The 21,501-nt window shown below is 35.8% G+C and overlaps 1 protein-coding gene across 1 annotated transcript in view; it reads left to right on the forward strand.

Moving 5' to 3' along the window:
• The window catches only part of CNTNAP2 (contactin associated protein 2), a 1,865,599-nt gene that overhangs the window by 821,781 nt on the left and 1,022,317 nt on the right, over window positions 1–21,501 (forward strand). Inside the window, exons 5-6 of the mRNA XM_012768220.3 lie at window positions 15,307–15,510; window positions 20,002–20,186. Of these exons, the coding sequence (XP_012623674.2) occupies window positions 15,307–15,510; window positions 20,002–20,186 (389 nt within the window). The remainder of the gene's footprint in view (window positions 1–15,306; window positions 15,511–20,001; window positions 20,187–21,501) is intronic.

Raw genomic sequence — 21,501 nt, forward strand, 5'->3', positions numbered from 1 at the left:
CTACAGAATTCTGCAAGTTAAAGAGGTTTTGAATGTTTTTAATACCTCTAGCCTGTATTCAGAAGAAAATGCCAGATCTCTTCAGGAAAAACCCTTGATTTATGTTAGGAAGATAAATTCAAAGTATAAATTATACAAAAGAATACCTAAAATTCTTAAAATATAAGAAGTAAACTTCAAGTTTATTTATAGCCTTAAAGTAATTTAGGGCTTAGAGAGGAGAGAGCTTTAACATCCAGGTTCTAGTAAATTCAATATAATCTGTGTTTTTATGTTGCCATTTTCAAGCAGGATATTTCCTAAAAGGTCAGGAAAGGTAGGCAATAATCAAATAGCTAAATAAAAAAAAGAAAATTCTGGGCCTTACCTTAGAGGAAATGTGAATTGAAGGATATGATTTGGATTCTGCGATTCTCCAGGAATCTAAGATTCTACACATTGTAAAAACTGGATTTATCTTGAACTTAGTGAATTGGAATAATGAGATATGTAAACCATACAGTTTCAGTAAGCAAGTGGGGAATGAAGGATTTACCTTTGTATGCTCTCCTTATAAGTCACGTGCACTCAATGCATGTCCATGCAGTGAGAAGAAAGAAAAGGAGTGATTTTTGTCGGGTGGTGTCATGGACTATTATACTCATCTGTGAAGAGATCTGCCGTTTGTTGATCCCTTTCCTCAAGGTTAATTTAAATATTTGTTTATTCTATTTTCACTGACACATACGTGGTAATTTGAAATGGTTCTTTGCTTTCTCATTTGAGAATAAGTAAATGCAACGTAAATGCAGTCAGTACCCATTTTTCACAGTCATGTGCTATAAAGTTGCCACGAACACTGCATTAGCAATACTGAACTAGTGCTCCTAGGGGAAACATAGGGTTAGGTTCCTGCAAGCCTCTGGTCACTGCATTTTTGTCGACCAATTAGTACATAATAAATCTTGATTTATTTAAGTTTCTGTTTAAAGACACCTCATGTAATACACATCGCTGATTCATTAACATTGAACTCACAGTAAACACCATTATAACTCATTGCTGGACAAAGCTTATCTAATATAGGTGTTTTCTCTAGAAGGTATACCAAAGCCTGGATTTGAAACACTAGAACGGACTGCAGCACTGTACTTGAAAGGGAGGCATTCTAAACAGCAAAATCGCCTTCCCAAAAGCACAAAAGTACAAAAAAACGTGGCAGTAAATACATAAGAAAAATAATACTTTTTTTTTAATAGGATGAGAACTGAAACAAGAATGTGAAGTATTGCTTTGCTGTCACCTGTGGATGTGCCCATCTGGGGACTGAAGTTTTTTGCAACTCTGCTTATATACAGTATTGATTGCCATAGTGCCATGAGTATTGATTTGAGGATTACAAACAAATTTTAGGAAGTATGCAAATTGTAAAATATAGACTCTACAAACAAAGAAGGGTTGGTTATATTAGTTGGTGTCTTGGTCACTTTGAATTGCTATAACAAAATACCATGAACTGGGTAGCTTAAAAAAAATTATTTCTTACAGTTCTGGAGCCTGGGAAGTATAAGATCAAGGTCCTGGCAGATCTGGTGTCCAATAAAAACTTCACGATTCAGAGAAGGCATCTGTTTGGTGTATCCTCAAATGGTAGAAGGGCTAGCTAGCTCTCTTGGGCCTCCTTACAAGGTCACAAATCTCAGTCATGAGGGTCTGCCAAAGACCCTCACTTCCCAAAGAGCTCACCTTTTAATATAATATAATAGCAGTGATGGGGATTAATTTTGAGACTATGAATTTTGTGGGTGGACACAAATATTCAGACCATAGCATTCTACCCTGGACCCCCAAATTTACACACTTCTCACATGCAAAATACATTTATTCCATCTCAAAAGCCCCCGAAGTCTTACCTCACCTGGCATCAATGTTAAATTCTAAATCCAAAGTCTCATCGAAATATCATCTAAATCAGATATCGCTGCGACTCCAGGTGTGATTCATTCTGAGGCAAATTTCTCTCCAGCTGTGAACTTGAGAAATCAAACAAGTTATGAGCTCCCAAAATATAATGGTGTGAAAGGCATAGGATAGACATTCCCATTCCAAAAGGGAAAAATAAGAAAGAAGAAAGGAAGGGGTGGCCAGGCGCGGTGGCTCACGCCTGTAATCCTAGCACTCGGGGAGGCCGAGGCGGGCGGATTGCTGGAGGTCAAGAGTTTGAAACCAGTCTGAGCAAGAGTGAGACCCTATCTCTACTATAAATAGAAAGAAATTAATTGGCCAACTAATATATATAGAAAAAATCAGCCGGGCATGGTGGCACATGCCTGTAGTCCCAGCTGCTCGGGAGGCTGAGGCAGGAGGATTGCTTGAGCCCAGGAGTTTGAGGTTGCTGTGAGCTAGGATGATGCCACGGCACTCACTCTAGCCTGGGCAACAAAGTGAGACTCTGTCTCAAAAAAAAAAAAAAAAAAAAAAAAGAAAGGGAGGGATAACAGATCCCAATTTAAGGTCCCACACTTAGAGAATAAACTTCTTTGGATAGTTGCTGTGCCCTCCAGGCCCATTGTGATAGAGGTTTTCCCTCCTGCCCCTCCCCCTCCAGCTTTGGGTGGCTGGCCCTGCCCCCTGTGTGGTTCTCTACGTCTCTACGGTGGCCCCACCTCCACAGGGGCTCTATTCCTGGGTCACCAGCCCGTGTCTCTTCCATGCGGCACTTTCATACTGGTGGCTTCTACCAGTCTGGAACCCTGGGGGCAGCCCTGTCCCCATGACACCTCAACACATTGCCCCAGAAGGGGCTCTCTGTGGAGACCTTTCTTCCACAACAATTCTATTCCTGGGCTCTGCAGCTTTCCGGGGCATCCTTTGAAATCCAGGTGGAGGCAGCTGTTCCCCACAGCTTTACTGGGTGCAGCACATGCTAGAGCCACACCTGGGGTAGCCAAGGATTGGGGCAATGACGTGCAGGGAGCAGAGCCATGAAGCAGCGCTGAGGAGCCCGTAGCATGGATCTACAGGTGTCCGCAGCTCCTCTTTTGAAATCATTCTGCCCCCTAAGCCCAGGCACTCTGGCACTCTGGGCCTGTGAAGGGAAGGAAAGGGCAGCCCTGGTGGCCTTGGCATTGCCATCAAGAACAGCAATGCCATTCTTCCATTTTCTTGGACTGGAGGTCCTGACTTCCCTCAAATGGCCCACCCATATTAATCTTCCTATCGGCTGTTTACCTGTCCACACCTTTGTTCTCTCTGAAACAGCTTTCTCATTTTTCCAATATGGATAGACTGAGAATTTTACAGATTTTCAAGTTTTGTTTCCCTTTTACAATTCCATATTTAAATTTTCTCTCTTTCTCTTTCTCTATCTCTCTCTCATGCATTTTATTATAACTACTCAAAAAAAGAAAAAAAAAATCCAAGCCACACATTCAACACTTTGCTTAGAAATTGCTGCAAATATCTACTTTTATGGCCCAGAAATTCTACTTTCCACAAAACACTAGAACACAAAAACAATGCAGCCAAGTCCTCTGCCCCTTTTGTAGCGGAAGTTGCTTTTCCTACAGTGTCCAGTGGCAAGCTCCTCACTTCTGTCTGAGACCTCAGCAGAATGGTCTTTATCATTCATATTTCTAGCAACATTCTGTTCACAACCACTTAGGCATACTTTAAGAAAATTGAGACCGTCTCTACAGCTCTTCTTTTTTTCTAGGCTCTCACTAGAATTGCCATTCAGAGCAATGTAGGCTTTTTATAGATGACCTTCAGCAATCTGCCAGCCTCTACCTATTACTCTGTTCCAAAGTGTTTCCACGTTTTTAGTATTTGTTAAAGCAGACCCCTCCACAACTGGGACTAATTTTATGTCTTAGTCTGTTTGGGCTGCTATAAAAAAAATATAATAAAATAAACCAGGTAGTTTATAAAAATCCTTTTTAAACAATTAGCCAGTCATGATGATGAGCACCTGTAATCCCAGGTACTCAGGAGGCTGAGGAAGGAGGACCACTTCAGCCCAGGACTTCGAGGCTACAGGGAGCAATGAGCACACCAGTCCTGGGCTGAAGTGGTCCTCCTTCCTCAGCCTCCTGAGTACCTGGGATTACAGGTGCTCATCATCATGACTGGCTAATTGTTTAAAAAGTGTTTTTTTAGAAATGAGGTCTTGCTATGTTGCCCAGGATGGTCTCAAGTTCCTGGTCTCAAGCAATCCTCTTGCCTTAGCCTCAACATTTCAAAATAGGGTAATTTTATAAAAATTTTGATTTCTGACCTTTCTTAAAAATTGAGTGCTTAAGTAACACCAGCATTGCTGCATAGATAGCATCAGTTACCTAGAGGTGGGCAGGGACTGCCCCCCTAATCCCATAACACAATACAGAAACTCCTTATTGATTCCTCACTACCATGGCCACATCTTTTAGCCATTAATTAGCATCTTTTCCCTGTTGAGTTTCTAATCAGGGAGAAGTATGTCTCTGTTATCCTTATCGCTATCAAAAGTGAGAAAGTGAAAGATTGATGGAACTATATGATTTTTACAGTAAGCCAGTATCACTCATTGGTATGAACTGCTTGTCCTCTCTGAGCATGGAAGCTGTAACTTCTAATTTTAGGAGCTTCAGATAATTTTATCTTTGTCAGGACTGGGTTCTATGTACAAGCGGTATGAGCATTGCTCATTTATGGAAATAAATTAGTTCAGCCTGTTCAACAGGGCCCAGTGAGCGTGCAGATGTCAAGAAGTAATGGACAGCACCCAAGTTCACAGTGAGGCAGATTCCCTCCGATGCCCAAGCCACTGAGGTGTGTTGATAACCAGACCGCAGAGTGCCATTTACGTTTTACCAGACAGGGCCCAACTGCTCTAGCAAACAGGAGAGAGCGCAGTATCTCACAACATGTGTACATTTTGAGCTTTATTAATCCTATTTTATGGTTGAGGTAAAAGTTTCACCCAAAGGTATATGAAATCAAATAAAAAATAAAGCACAGCTGTAATGCACTACACCATATGCATAAACTCAGAACACACCAAGCATATGTCCAAGTTCTTGCAAATAAGTGTGGATCATTGGTACCAACTCATTTAGCTTTCAGGAAAGCACAGAAAGTAAAATACATAAGAATTAGATTTCCTACTCATCACCTATTACATATTGCTACATGGTCAGAAAACATTGCAGAAGTTGTTGGTGAAGTAGATACAGTTTGGAAAAATACTGTTTTACATTGTTAAAGAAATGGTTTGCTTAGATACAGATTTGAAAAGGGTAGAGTATGAATTGCTGGATAGCTAAAGGAGTGACAAACTGAGATTCTGTCTAAAAATTAAGATGGTATAAATAAGTGGATTCAAATATTTAACATGTTTCAAATAAAATTTGACACTTTTTTTTCTTTTTAGGGTAGTTTCAATTCCATGAAAAGTTCTGAGGTTTTTGTAATATTGTATTTATCATACACTTGGACAAGATTATGACTATGAATATTCATCTGGAATTCTTCTATCATCCTGAAAGCCTTAATTACTTTGACATTCTGGGTAGCAAAGATGCATCATCAAATAGCTTTGCGTTTTTTTAATGGCATATGTATTTCCTGAATTCTGACGTTGTGTAACCTCTGTCAGCACTGGAAGAGTGTCTGCAGCTTTGAGGCTAGGTTTTTGTACTTTCTACTTCTCTACCCCATCGCCACTCCTCCTGCTCTCTCATGCCAGCTTGTCTTTCCAAGATGCAAACCAGAACATGTGCCTTCCACTTAACACACCATCGTTACACACATAGAATCACATCTTCTGTAGGGAGCATTAGGTCCTTCATCTTCTGCGTCTAACCCAACCCATGACATTCGAGCCTGGTATATTAAAAGTCACACAGATCCGAGCATTTTAAAACAATTGCATGTGTGGTTCCCCCATCTGTCTGAAATTATTTTACTCCATCCTAATTCTCTTTTCACAAGACAGCTCATGTATTAGTTCTTTCTTTGTACTCACCCCTTTGCCTCAATAATCTCCCACTTTTGACACAGTGCTATGGAAGTAGAAGATATCTCGGTGAACACTAGTTGATAGCAGACATTTAATAAGGTTTCTAAAATTTATTTCAAAGGATATTTTTGTAGCTATATAGAAGAACTCTTGTCAACTCATATCTAAGATTTTTGTCCTGTATGATCAAAACTTTGATTTTTCTCTTCTTTTGCAAGATATGGTAAGAGAGGGTATTTCAAAATATAGTATTTTTATTGATAGATAATTTGAGATATAGTAAGGCCAACATACCAGAAAACACCTGCCGTGGAAAGACAGTTTATTACTCACAGTTCCCAAGAGAGTTCCTAAGAGAAGGTGTTTCAAAATATAGTATATTTATTGATAGATAATTTGAGATAGAGTAAGGCCAACATACCAGAAAACACCTGCCGTGGAAAGACAGTTTATTACTCACAGTTCCCAAGAGAGTTCCTAAGAGAAGGTGTTTCAAAATATAGTATATTTATTGATAGATAATTTGAGATAGAGTAAGGCCAACATACCAGAAAACACCTGCCGTGGAAAGACAGTTTATTACTCACAGTTCCCAAGAGGAGGGAGTGGGCCATGCCACAGGATGAAGCCGGGAAGAGGAGGGTCTGTCCAGAGGCGGAGAGCAAGAGGGAGGCTCTGGGCAAGAGCCTTTACTGTGGTTTCCACGGGAAGAGATGGGTGAGGTGGAGTAAGCGGCTTAGGTGTGGCTAGCTTGAACCATTTCGGTGGGTTCTGGGAACACAGGCTGTTCTTAGCTGTCTGGTACCTGATCCTGGGGTGATTAGAACAGATGGATACTGGCCCAGAGAGTGAGAACTAGATAAAGGAAGTAGTTGGACTGTAGACTCTGGATTGGTTATTTTACATCTGTGAAGTACGTTTGTGGGCAACTTGTTAACTATCTCTAGAAACTGGCTAACCCTGGGCGGGGCAGTCCCTCCAGGGTCAGCAAGGTGCCAGATGTCAAAGCATCAGAATACAGAAAATAAAAGACCTGATTAATACAATGGTGACACTGAAGCCATGACACCCTCAGGAAATGACCAGGGGGCTGCCCCTGTCTCCCTGTATCTACGGCTCACTTTTACTCATAGGGATCGTTGATTTTTCCTCAATATTAGGTAAATTACTATGAAAAGTGAGCCTCAAAACAGGTTCTCTTGCTTCACTTCCAACCAAGTTGACGTCTGTTAGCCTATCTAGTACTGAAATTCAGACAGACACTAACACTGACAATGATGTTTTAAATGGAGCCAGGTTAACTGAATAATGATTTTAAAACGTATCTGAAATCAATGTTGGGAATAATTTAAATCAAAAGGCATTCTGAGGATTTTTTGATGTCTGGTTCTTTATCTCATCTGTGTAACATGTACTTAGGATTTATAATTCTAGATAGTTTTTTCCCCAAAAGAAAAAGAGATTTTGTATGGTCAAAAGCTGAAGAGCTATTTTAAGTAAACAGCAATATTATAATAGAGAAGGCAAGTCAAATTTGTTTGACTTTTTGATTTACACAAATAATTAAAAATTGCTTCCACATGAATTTCGTACAAATAGATTTTATGCTAATTTTCAGAAATTGCCTATTATCTCTGCATTATCAGATATATTTGAGCTGTAACCCTGCTTGGAAATGGATCACTCTGATTTTCTGATGTTCTGTGAGTCACAAGTGAATAGGAAAAAGGGGAGAATATGGGTGTGAATGTCTGTGTGTGTATGAATGACCATTTGGGGAAGCAGGGGGTACCTTAGTTTCTTTTTTTTTTAATGTCGAATAATATTTTTAATAATATAATTTCAAAAAATTACTTAAGTTTTTATCTAGTTTTAACTCAAGTGGACCAACCACATAATTAGCCATCCATGACTTAGCAGGCTTTATGGTTTTATATGAAGTAATCCAAAAATTAAAAAAAATATTAATATGTAGGAGTAAATCCATCTTGCTTCTATAAATCAAAAACGATTTCAGATTAGTATACAATGACTGTGTTAAAAGGTGTTTCAAACTTAACTTTAATCTTAGAATAGGCAAGCTTCTCATAAATGTATTCAATCATAAGGAGAGTATATATTTTGTATTTATACTCATATTGGAGTTGAATATTTTAGCCTTTGACTTATAAACAAATATATATTCCATTGTGAATATAACAGAAGCATTTCATATTTTAAACTAGTTATTCATATCAGAAATCCGTGGTTGTAATATTTATATAAATGCATACCGCTAAATAATATGTAAGTCTGTGCTCTTAGAAGGCAAACTGCATGGCACCAGGTATGGTTTCGAGGGGAAATAAGAACATAGAAGAATTCTCCTTTTGCCTTGTCTCAAACACAAATTACATTTACGTCAATTTAATAAGTGTTTATTGTGCCAGAAATACAAAATAGAACAAGCCAAAGTCTGTACCTTAGAAGAGCTGAAAATGACAGAGGAAATGAAACCCACAGAAAGGAAATTTCAATACAGCGTGGGAAGTGATACAATGAAAGTGGGCAAGGTGCTGTGGGACAACAGGCAAAGGCTGCTTCGCGCAGCAAAGCTTTCTGGTGGGGGAGGCTTATCTTAGGCTGGAAAGATGCCTAAAATTAAACTAGTTGAAGAAAAAATGTCTGGTCATTGAAGAAAGCGAGCATAGCATGAGGAAAGGCCCTGGGTGACGTTGGCATTGCCATCATTACCATCATTCGCACAAAAAAAAGAGGAACGTGATGCTAAAAGGGGCTCTCTCATGGAGGTTGTTACACGCCACACCGAAGAGCTTGGAATTTGGTCTCTTTTGGCAGAAGAGTTTGTTTCAGAGACGTCTTTCTGGCTCCTGAGTGGTGGATGGGTTTAAGGGAAGGAGGGCTGGAGGAAGGGAATTGCTCATTGAACGATGCCAACACAGCAGGCAACTCCGAGAGGTGCTGGCGGCTGGTGGTGGGATGGATAAAAGCAAGCCGTGAGTCTGGAAAATATAGAAGTGCTAAATTGCACAGGATGGCAACTGGCTAAGTGAGGATGGGCAAGGAAAGGAGGCAGTCGGGACAGTCCCAGATGTCTAGCGTGGCTGGATAACGCATACGGCAACAGAAGCAGTGAGGCTCAGAAAAAGAGTTATGCGTTGGACAAGTGGAGTGAGCTGTGCCTATGGAACCTCCCTGTGGCTCAGTCTTCAGGCGGCTGGATAGTGGAGTCTAAATTTTGTGCAGAAATGAAATCAGACACCTCTGGTACTGTTGTTGTTGTATGAGATTTCAAGCACGTAAGGGGGCAAAGCTATGCATTTTAAGAAGAAATACTGTACAAAATGTGAGCTGCTGGCCTCATGAAAGAACAGCCTTTGAGATTTTTGTTTTGTTTCATTTTTCCCAAAGTAGAAGTAATTTTTCAGACACTACCTCTACAAAATCATTTTTTTAAAAAAAATCATTTAATTTTTTTTTAGTTTTAATTATTATGGCTACGTAATAGTTATATCTATCTGTAGGATACATGTGATGTTTTGATACAGGCATACAATGTGTATTAATCAAATCAGAGTAATCGGGGCATCCATCACCTCAAGCCTGTATCATTTCTTTGTGTTAGGAACATTCCAATTCCCCTTTTTTAATTATTTTAAAATGTACCCTAACTTATTGTTGATTATTTTTTTAAGGGAGCTAGAGAAGGCTAATTTGCTATATTACTTTAAAATAGCTGTAATGACATTTTGGGATCTATTTTGGCTATTTAATTAGAATTAAATCATAGTGGCCCCACCTCCTTTGTTTTAAAGGGCTGTGGGTTAGAAGAAAGTACTTGTATCAAACCATTGTACCGTTCGAATGAGACTACGCCAGAGTTAATGTCTCTTCCAGGACTTATTAAATTAAAAATAATGGAATAAATTTTCACCTACCATCATAAGCCCCCAAAATAACCTAATACTACCATTCTTTTTTTTTTTTTTTGACAATTGAAACCTTCGGTATATTTATAGTTGTGGCACCAACGTAGATCTGAGAGATGCTCACAATTTCTTCCAATCTAGTCATTCTAATTTTAATTAAAAAGCATAAAATAATAGTTTTTATTCTACTTTAACCCAATTAATTAGAATATGAGTGACAATGTTCAGTCACTGAACAGATGTTTAATGAACACAGACTTTTTCAGGCACTGTTTTAAGTACTGAGCTCTAAAATGGAACAAAACAGTCTCAGAGGAGATACGCTATAGAGATGCAAACATATCAGTGTGTCAGGTAGAGAAAAATGCTATGAATAGGAATAAAGGGTGAGTGAAGGTGGCAGTAACACTATTTTGTAAAGAATGGTCAATGTATCAAAAATATTCTCTGACTTAAAGAATATATAGATTTATATTTGTGTAAAATTTGCAAAACTAATCAAATTCCATCTTTTAGCATATTTAAACTTTAGTTTCAGAGATACATTTCAAACTCTTGAAGTGATTTGGCATTTATTACAAAAATTATGTAATACTCAAAACTAACTTGTTAATGTATATCTTCACTAATTTTCTTTTAAATGTATAAGCTTTACATATATTTATGAAATGCCTTATATTTAGTTTTTTAAAAATGAATGTCTTTCATTTTGTTTTCTTTTTTCTCTAATTGAAAGTCTTATTTTTTGCCATCTTTATTAAAGTATAATTTACAAATAAAAATTGTCTATATTTAAGGTGTATAATAGCACAATTTTGCAATATTCTTCCCAAACATCAGTAATACCAGTGTAATCCTAAGAAAACATCAAACACATTCAACTTGTCTTTTCTACAAAACACCTAATCAGTACTCTTCTAACGTATCAACATTATGAAAGACAGAGAAAGACATAGAAACAGTCACAGATGAGAGGAGACCAAGGATACCTACATATAGTGTGAGATCCTATATTGAATGCTGGAACAGCAATAGCAACAAAACATTAGTGAAAAACTGGTAAAAATCCAGGTATAATCTGTATTTTAGTTAATAGTATGTAAGTTAATTTTTTTAGTTTTGACAAATATGCCATGTTATGTAAAATGTTAATATTAGAAGAAACTGTGAAGGGCATATGAGAATGTTATCTTTCCCACTATCTTTTCAGTTTTTCTCTAAATCTAAAATTATTTCAAAATAAAATGTTTATTTTAAAAACAAAATTGCAACCACAAATTCTTTTTCTTTTTTCTTTTTTCTTTTTGAGACAGAGTCTCACTCTGTTGCCCGGACTAGTGTGTCATGGCGTCAGCATAGCTCACAGCAACCTCAAACTCCTGGGCTCAAGCGATCTTCCTTCCTCAGCCTCCCAAGTAGCTGGGACTACAGGCATGAGCCACCCCAGCTAATTTTTTTTTTCCTATATATTTTTAATTGGCCAATTAATTTCTCTCTATTTTTAGTAGAAACGGGATCTCACTCTTGCTCAGGCTGGTTTCAAACTCCTGACCTTGAGCGATTCTCCTGCCTTGGCCTCCCAGAGTGCTAGGATTACAGATGTGAGCCACCGCGCCTGGCCCACAGATTCTTACTGAAGGAATTGGACATCCAAATGATGGTAGATATTTAGCTAATCAAAATCCTGTTTTGGAAAAAAAAAATTTATGATGTGAGGTTAAAAAAATGTCCCCTAACAAAAGCCAAACATAAAACTACATATAGTATTATCCCTGTGTGCATCTATATACATACATAGATAGAATATTTATTCTGTGTATACAATTTAAAAATCATCCAAAACAGTATACACAGAATTTGATTAGCTAAATATCTACCTTTTAATTTTTGTAAACTTTCTCCTTTTCTCTCAGATCTTCTACAAGTAAATGAAACATTTTAATGAAAAAATAAGGTATTAAAAGTAATTCTATATTCTGGGTTCTCTTCAGCTTATATAAATCGTTTGCCTTTTACTAAAAGTAATTTTTACATATTTATATTATATATAATGTATATATAAAACATGTGTTATACATTTATATATTATATGCATATGCATGTATATATATATATAAATGTGAATTATTTCATACATTAGATAGATGGATATATAGATAGCTGTATGTTTAAAATCTAGGATATGCACCAACCTATTATCCATTAATATTGGTGATCTCTTGTGGTTGGGATTCACTTTCTACTTTCTGTATAGCTGTGTTGTTTAATTTCTTTTTAATAATAAACATATTTTGCAGTAAAATATATAGCAAAGATATCTTTAAAAATATTAAAATCTTTAGGTGCTAAACATTTTTCCAAATTATCTTATTCAAATTTAGAAAGTGATGACTAAATAACAATAATTTTTTTATAAAAAAAGCATTTCTACCATGATGATTTGATGAATTGGGCATATTACCAGCTCTCTGAGTTATTGTTAGAAACAAAACTGTGGAAACACTATGATTTTGCATTCACTTTTTGACTAGCCATTATTGTTGTTCAGATTGCTTAAACAGTTCAACCATACAAATTTAATCGCTGCATAGAAAACTTAATTCTAGGAAGTGATAAGCAATCAGCATAATAGAAGAAAAAAGTGGCTCGTCCCTAAATAAGCCCAACATATTATTAGATGTCAAAAGAATTTTAAATGTATTTTTGTAGGAAATACAGCCAAATCGTGATGGGTGGTATGTACATTATTGTACAATATCCCAGACTCTTAAAATATACAGTATGTGTTTAAGTGTGAATTATATATCATAGATTATTTCTAGGAATTTTATAATTTTCAAGACACCTTGGAGCTCATATCCACAAGAGAACATTCTGATATATTGGGAACATTTAACCTATTCATAGAAAGACAATTTCATTTATAGTGTAGGAGATTTGGCTTGCAGAGCACCTCATGTTGCCCAGCTGACTACTGACCACTTGCCATTGTAAAATCAGACTTGTTCTACATGAATAGCCTTCCTTCCTGTTTTTATTAATATCCTCGGACTGCCTAAAAAAAATAAACCACACTCATCCTTTCTGTCACATTTTCTCATTGTCCTAAAAGGAAGGCAGAAAGGCATCAACATTTGCATACCTCACTATGGTGTACCTGAGACCGAAAGTAGGTTTCGATTTAGGAGAAAATATATGAAAGGTGAATTCTTTCCTCCATCCAAGCTCAGAGAACATTTACTTCCTGAAAGATGAATGAGAAATACTTTATGTTACTTAACATGTATTGACATAAAAATATATACATAATGCATATATGATATATACATATATAAAAAACAGTGATATGTCTATTATTCACCTGTCCCTGCCATGAAATTGACTGCAATATTCATTTCTTTCTAGAGTTTGGAATTTACTCCCTTCTTCTGTTTTTCATTTATTCACTTTCCAAGACAAAAAGTAATTTCTAACAACTGCTGGATTATAAATTCAACCTGGGATCTGAAAAGCAGATTCCATTTTTTCCCTCCTTTATTTCTCATCACAGATGATAAAGACATTGCCATTGGAATTCAGCTGTGACAGTATAGATGATTAAGCTGGAGTCTAATTGGCTCTGCAGTGTTAGCAGAAGCCAAAATTTAATGGCTGATTTTTTTTCCCCTCATATTAAAATAAACCTCTGTGATTCACAGTCTCAGAGAACAGAATTCTGTTGATGAAGAAAGTCTTTTTATGGGCAATAAAGAACTGATTATAAGAATTAAAACTTAAAGTTTTTTTAAACATTTCATAATTTGACACTGTCCATTGTCCAGAATTATTTAAGAACATAAATATTTGAGATAGGAAGACAAATATTTTTAAAGCATGTGAAAGCCATTGACAATTTGAAAAGAAAGCTTAGGTTTGATTTAAACTAATGTTTGAAATAACTGTATTCACAACAACTGTGAGAATATGGTAAATCAAATTTAGAATTAGGCAAAAATCAAAAAATTGAAAAGCAAAAAAGAGTGGGTGAGGTTGCAGTATCTCTGCCCCTCTATGTCATCATCACCTCTGGGATTTATCTGGTGGTATGCTCTACTTACAAGGCAAGCCAAAGCGTTCCCTGTGGTGATCAAAGTATACAAATGCAAGAGAAGTAGGACATGAAATGCGAAAACATTTATCTGAGAGGCTTTAAACTGCTATTATTTTTCTCCAGTACCTCCCTGTGGGGTTCTTTAGCCAGACCTTGCTCAAAACGTAGAGGCTAGCTTTGTCCGGGCTTGTAATTCTAAAGTAATTAGAGATATCTAGTTGAACTAGGTTTTCAATGATTTAAAAATGAAAAGCTAACAGAAGTGGAATTTTGAAAATATTTCAATGACAAAGTCTAATGATGTAGTAACTAAGTAACTAAGCTTCTATTTGAAATCAACGTTTGATATGAATGTTTATAATGTATCTTTGAACTGTCCTATTAATTGGGAACCCATTGACCAATAATATATAAAACATAATATCTCATAGTTCACACAAGTAGCAGTTATGAAACCAATCCTCACAATCACCTATTTCAGACAATAGTGACAAAATTTTCTATACTTCTGCTTATATACTTTTGTTATTTTAATGTAATTGCTTAAAATTAGAACTGCTGGAGTCATAGTACAGGCTAGATATTTGTTCTTCTAACTCATATATAGGTGAGGATGTCCGTGTTCAATGCAGTCAGTAACATTGGTGCCCAATTCTCTATTTCAAATGCAAGGAGCTAATAATAAGGAATTTCACACATATATGATGCCTAAAGGACCTTTTAAGAAGTTTTCGAAAGTCCAATAGGCTATAAACTCTGAATACTACAGTAAAGTTTACTAAAATAGTAGTGAAATGTAAAAACCATTAGGAAAAAAAATGAGTATATTACCAAACACTGCGTTCCAAGTGTCTTCATTCTTGTGTCAAAAAAAGCAATTTTTGAGTAAAATATACACTTAAAAATCCATGAAAAATTATCATTAAGGAAGAAAACATTGACTCCTGCAAACTCTTAGGGATAAAAAAAAATTATGTCAAGTAATATTTACTTTTTTGGACTAAACTTTATATTCCCAAGTTAAAATTTGAAGCATATAACACGTTGATTGAGTTTATAATATTATAATATTACAAAGTAAAATTTTATATTGATAAGGGCTTTACAATCATTCTTTATCAACGTTCCCCATAAAAATCTCCTTTTGAAAGCACTGTAAATCAAAATAAAACATAAACTAAGAACCTGGGATTCTAGATTTCTCAGGAAAACACTTCTTTAATTCCCAGTTATTCTGTGCATCACCCATTAGAGGTGGATTGTAACATGCAGTGACTGAACTAAAATGTTATTTCCTTTTTTTCTTTTAGGGGCCGATGTTATCAACTTCGACGGCCATGTTGTGTTACCCTATAGATTCAGAAACAAGAAGATGAAAACACTGAAGGATGTCATTGCCCTGAAATTTAAAACCTCTGAAAGCGAAGGGGTGATCCTACATGGAGAAGGGCAGCAAGGGGATTACATTACTCTGGAACTGAAAAAAGCCAAGCTGGTCCTCAGTTTAAACTTAGGTACGTTCGGACTCGTGGCACCATTCTTTCCATTTCCTAAGGTTCCCATTAGGAAAATGTTCATGTTGCTTAACCCTTTAAAGAGTTAAATTATAAAAAAGTTCGCATTATGTTGTCAATTCATTCTTAATCCACAGTGGTTGGTACATGATAATAGACTGTTCTTTCAAAAAATGTTTATTGTGCCTTTACGCTGCTAGCCTTTGGCAGACGACAGGGAACAAAGAGACAATATGCTTAAACTAATGACGTTTATGACATAGTAGAGGGATCAGACAATATATCATCTATGACTATTATTTTATTTATTTTATTTTTTGTCCTATTTTTTTTATTTCAGCATATTATGGAGGTACAAATGTTATTTTAAAACAACAAAACAAAAATGACTTAAAATAATGAGTGTTATGAGATCTATTGAATAGGTTACTATGATAAGAGGCAAAGGTTCATATGTGCCTTTCAGAGGCAGCAGGGCCAACATTAGAACATGTAGTAAGGAAAGTCTTCTCTATCGAGGAAATGTTCAAGGTCAGATCTGAGCGATGAAAAAAAACTCTCCAGGAAAAGATGAAGAGGAGGAGGGTTTTATAGGGAAGGATCACTGAAGATAAGGAGTTGGCATGCACAAGGAATGAAGCTGGTGTGGGTAAAGGTAGTGAGTTACTAAAATAGAAAATGAAATCCAAGAAGTGGAAATTGTCTAAATCCTGTGGGATCTTGCAGGGCATGGTGCAGGGTTTAGGTATTATTTTAAGAATGGAGAGCTATTGGAAGGCTTTAAAGCATATGGTATTATGGTCTTATTTTCGAAAGTGCTCTGAGACTTCCGTAAGAAGAATTGCTTGTGTCGGCATAAGGCTCAAAGCAGGTCTTTTGCGTAGTTTGGGTGAGAGATAATAATGGCCTATGTGAGGCGGATTTCAGTGGAGATGCGGAGAAATGTGTCTAGCAGGGAAATTATTTTAGTGGTAAATTCAGCATGACTTTTCATGCATTGGATATGGTATAAGAAGAAAAGAGTAGAAATAAGGAATGATTCTTGGGATTTGGATATGAGCACCAAATAGACATTAGTGCCATTTTCAGAAATAGAGAAAACTCCAGGGGGCACTCTAGCTATCTGTTTGGACATGGTTCCTTTGAGTTGCTTACTAAACATCTAAGTAGAGCTTTCTATTATGGAGTCTCCTATATATGACTGAGAGGAGAAGGTGCTAGAATGGAGACTAAGGAGAAGTAGACAGTGAGTAGGAGGAAATCAAGAATATGTAGTATCACAGAGACCAAGCAAACAAAAAACTGTGTTGAATTTATCCAAACTTTGCTGAATTTATCTAAAATGTCATGGAAGATGAAGATAGAGAAGTGAATACTGGCTTTGATAGCATGGAAATTATTAATTTACTCTCAATATAGACTAGAAAAGACAAGAGTTTTAACGACTATTTAACAGGTTAGAAAAAAAGGAATGAAAGATGTGGAAGTAAATATTTTGAATATGATCAACTAGAAATGAAGGAAGCAGGGAAATGAAACATTGGCTGGAGAAGAAGATAAGCTCAAAGGAGTTATTTTTTTGGTTTTGGGTTTTTGTTGTGTTTAAATGGACAATACTAATGTATGTTTGCATGTTAATAATGGAGCTAGGATTTCCTTATAGCTTAAAGTAAGGAAAGAACCACAACATAGGTACTAGCATTCAAAATTACAATGCAGCAAAGATATCTGTTCTTTCTCTTGCTTGTTGAAAGATTCCAAGCTCTTTGACTTATTTATCAATTATCAGTTTGAGTGCTCCAAACATTCCTGAATATGGCTCGTATCTCATATGTTAATTTTATTACTTTGAAAACTAGTATTATACTAAAAAATGCAACTTTAATTAGTTTTTTATAGGTAATGATACTTCATCTTAAAGATATACCCTTTATTATAAAACTTTTCATATTCAAAATTTAATCTGATTGAAATAGTAGCTTCTATAAGAAAAGAAGAAAGAAGAAAAATCACACAAAAAACTTGGGTCACTTAATTACACAAAATATCACTTTTATTATAATAATACCATTACAATACATGCAAAACCTGGCAAATACAAATGTCATATATAGAGCTTCAATGTAGCTCATTAATAAGAAATTATACTACTGCACAATAATACCAAGATGTTAAGCGAAACTATAGGCAAAGGATAGAAAAGACGACATAAAAGATAAATATAAAAATACAAATATACTATAACCAACAAATACTCAACCACATTAGCTATAAAAGAAACATACTATAAAATAACAAAATACTAATATTTCTCATGTAAGTAAATAGATTTTAAAATGCTATCAGTGCTGGTGAATATGTACCCAAAAGGTGCTTTATACTGTTCTGTAAACCAGAAAATATTTTCATAAAAATATTTGACAATATATCTTAGACATTTGTACTACCTAGGGGAAAATAGCCTGAAATAATTTTTAAAACAGACTCAATAGAATAAACAAAAGGGTGATGGAGAGAGAGAAACCAGAAACAAAATATAAACACTGTTGTAAAATACGTGCCTTCACACATAGGCACACACACAGCAGTGGAGTTGTATCGAAAGATGTTTATTTTTTGAAACTTTTTTTCCAAAATGAAACATGTAGAATAACCTTTTAGAATCAACTGTGGTTTATAGAGGTATGACATTAATCTTTTGAAACAAGTAACTGATTATATGAGCTCACAAAAAAAAGTTTATTACCTTTTCACTGGAAAGCAGTTTATTTACAGAGTTTTACTGACTGCCTGGAATTTATGGCAACCAGAGAAATACATGCACTCAAATATCTCCTGTCAGTCTTTCATGCATTTACCTACATATCAAGCCTAGTCTCCTAATATAAATATTTAAAGTAATAACACTCAGTGTGGCATTTTCACTCATACTAGTTCCTACTTTTCTTACTCTCTCCCCCTCCTCTTCTTCTACACCCTTTCCTTCTCCCTGTCTCATTTTACACACACACACACACACACACACACACACACACACACACACAAAATCACACATCAACCTTTGATTTTATTACCACAAGTGAAGAAAAGTTGATCTAGGAAAGCCATAGAAAGTATATAGTACAGGGATCATTAGCATACTAAATGTCAAAAAGAAAAAAAAAAGAAGAACTTAATGTGACAGTCAATTGTATATCTCTCTCATTTCCATTATGCTATTTATTATGAAACCTTATTATATTTTTATAGCATTTAACTTTGCCTGACCATATAAAGCAATACTTGATTAGACAAAATAGGAGACTGAGGGTCAAGCATGGTGGCTCATGCCTATAATCCCACTGCTTTGGGAGGCCAAGGAAGGAGAATTTCTTGAGGCTAGGAGTTTGAGACTAGCCTGAGCAACAGAACAAGAATGCATCTCTACAAAAAAAATTTCGAAAAACTAGCCGGGCATGGTTTCATGTGCCTATAGTCCCAGCCTGTAGTCCCAGCTACACAGGAGACTGAGGCTGGACGATGGTGTGAATCTAAGAGTTAAAGATTATAGTGAGCTCTGGACTCTAGCATAGGTGACAGAGTGAGACCTTATATCTTAAAAAAAAAAAAGAAAGAAAATATCGGAGTTAAACTTAGTGACCAGTAAGCATTTGGGATTCTGCTTTAACATTTACTCTTATTTATAGTTTTGTTCCTTTGGAAATCTTCTTTATTTCAAAGCTAGATTCGTGATGTATATATATTATATATATATCGTGATATATAATATATATATATAATATATATATTTCTGAATGTTTTCATTTTAATTTAAATGACAATATAAATTTTCCACGTCATTAAAATATTAGATAATGTTTTACAATGGCCTTTGGAGTCAACCAAAACTGAAAATTGCCATGCTATGTTGTGTTGATCAAGAATGGTAAAAGTAGTAACAGACTAACAGGTAACAGCTATGCTCTATAAATGACAGGAAGTATATTAAATTCCTTGCATGTACTCACTCATTTAATCGTCAAGCCACCTTGTAAAGCAGCTACTGCTATCTCCCCCATTGAATGTATGAGAAAACAGAGACCCAGAATACCCATCAACTTCCCCGGGATCATACCCCAAGCCGCGGGTGGAGCCAGCATCAGAACCCAGCATCCTGACGTCAAAGCCCTCCTGACACTGACTTTATAAGGAACCTGCCAAAATTTAGCAGAGTTCATGGCACAGTAAAAAAAAAAAAAACATTTAAAAAATCTGTGTTTTTTTCTTTTTCAGGTAGCAGATTTTCCCCCCATATTTAATAACTTTTATGCACTTCATACATAAACTTTCTTAAAGTATAGTTACATACTGGGTTTCCTAGATTACCTTCACTGAGCGGAGCTTTGATAGGTGCCAGCCTGTAGGTGTTGTAAATGAAGTCTCTTCCACTCCATGGAGTTGGCCATGAGATCACCGCCTTGTTTTGTTTTTCTCTCCACACTCGTGACTTAGGAAGCAACCAGCTTGGCCCCATATACGGCCACACGTCGGTGATGACAGGAAGTTTGCTGGACGATCACCACTGGCACTCCGTGGTCGTGGAACGCCAGGGACGGAGCATCAACCTCACTCTGGACAGGGGCACGCAGCACTTCCGCACCAACGGGGAGTTCGACTACCTGGACTTGGACTACGAGGTACTCATGATGATGAGTCAATTGTGATAGGTGTCGAGTGACTGTCCCATCTCCTACTGTCCTGTAGTAGTCATCACTGTTAATCACATACGTCCCTACTCTATTTTCATTTTCTTTTCCAAACAGAAAGAAAGTAACAATTTTAAAACCCAATTTTATGAATCTAGGTCATTTTATTTATTTCTAAATTGATAAACACGGAATATTATTGAAATAGTTTTAAAATCTCAGTGCTGATGTAATAATTTGAAGAAAGGGAGCATGCTATCACAGCATGTAATAAGTTCAGAATAAATCAATTTGTCCTCTTGCCACTATGTTATCAGTGGCTCTTGAGGATATGCAGTATGTTGCCTACACAGGGTTGTCTAATGTTTGGTATAAAATATTCAATAAACAATCCTGGCTTCTGGTTTATATTGAGACAGTTATAAATTCATAACTGCAGGTAGGTCTTTTGACAAGTTCTATTTTCTCATATATAATTGTCATAAAATAAATTAAAATATAGAATATTTTGAAGGTTGTCCACACATAAAAAGATAAATTTTACCTTCCCAATATGTAGATATTAAGAAATAATCAATGATAATATTGATGCAGTAAAAAGAATATGCTCATAACTTAATAGTAGACACATCAGGGTTTAAAATAAATTATTTGGAGAACAATTCAACCTTAAAATGTCCATCAAAACTATTAATCATATATGGACATAAGAGTTCTTTAAGATGTTTGTCACGGTATAATATATACTAGCAGAAAAGGGATAACACTAAATACATAAAAACAGCATAACAGTAAAATAAAAAGTATAAAATATTGTTCAGCCAGAGGCTTTCAAACTGTCTTAGTTTCTGGAGTTTTTATCTTAGTACTTTTTCCACACCAGTACTAGGCCCAAAACAACTTAAAAATTTATGTCCCCAAAATTTGGTAGGCATTTGAAGAAATGCTCAAAAAAATAAAAGAAAAAGTGTATTTGTATTTCATTCTTAAATTACAGTATTACTAGGGGAATAAGCGCTCTTGCACTGCACAATTGTCAGATTTTTGAATCATATTTGACAATGACATCCTAATTTTCTGTTCCACTTTTCATTTAATGTGATCATCTGTTTTTATAAGAGTAAGGACCAAAACCCCAACTTCACAAAAATGGCATATTATTAAAAGGAATGTAGCATGATCTAGTATTGGAAAAGTTAACTACCTTAAGCTAGTGTTTTATACAGTGTCCAAAAGATGTCATATCTTGTGTTTTCTTTAAAAATGTAAAATATACTATGCCACTCCGATGAGTTTACTGTGACAT

The sequence above is a fragment of the Microcebus murinus genome, chromosome 9 (assembly GCF_040939455.1).
Source record: "Microcebus murinus isolate Inina chromosome 9, M.murinus_Inina_mat1.0, whole genome shotgun sequence".
Classification (NCBI taxonomy): domain Eukaryota; kingdom Metazoa; phylum Chordata; class Mammalia; order Primates; family Cheirogaleidae; genus Microcebus; species Microcebus murinus.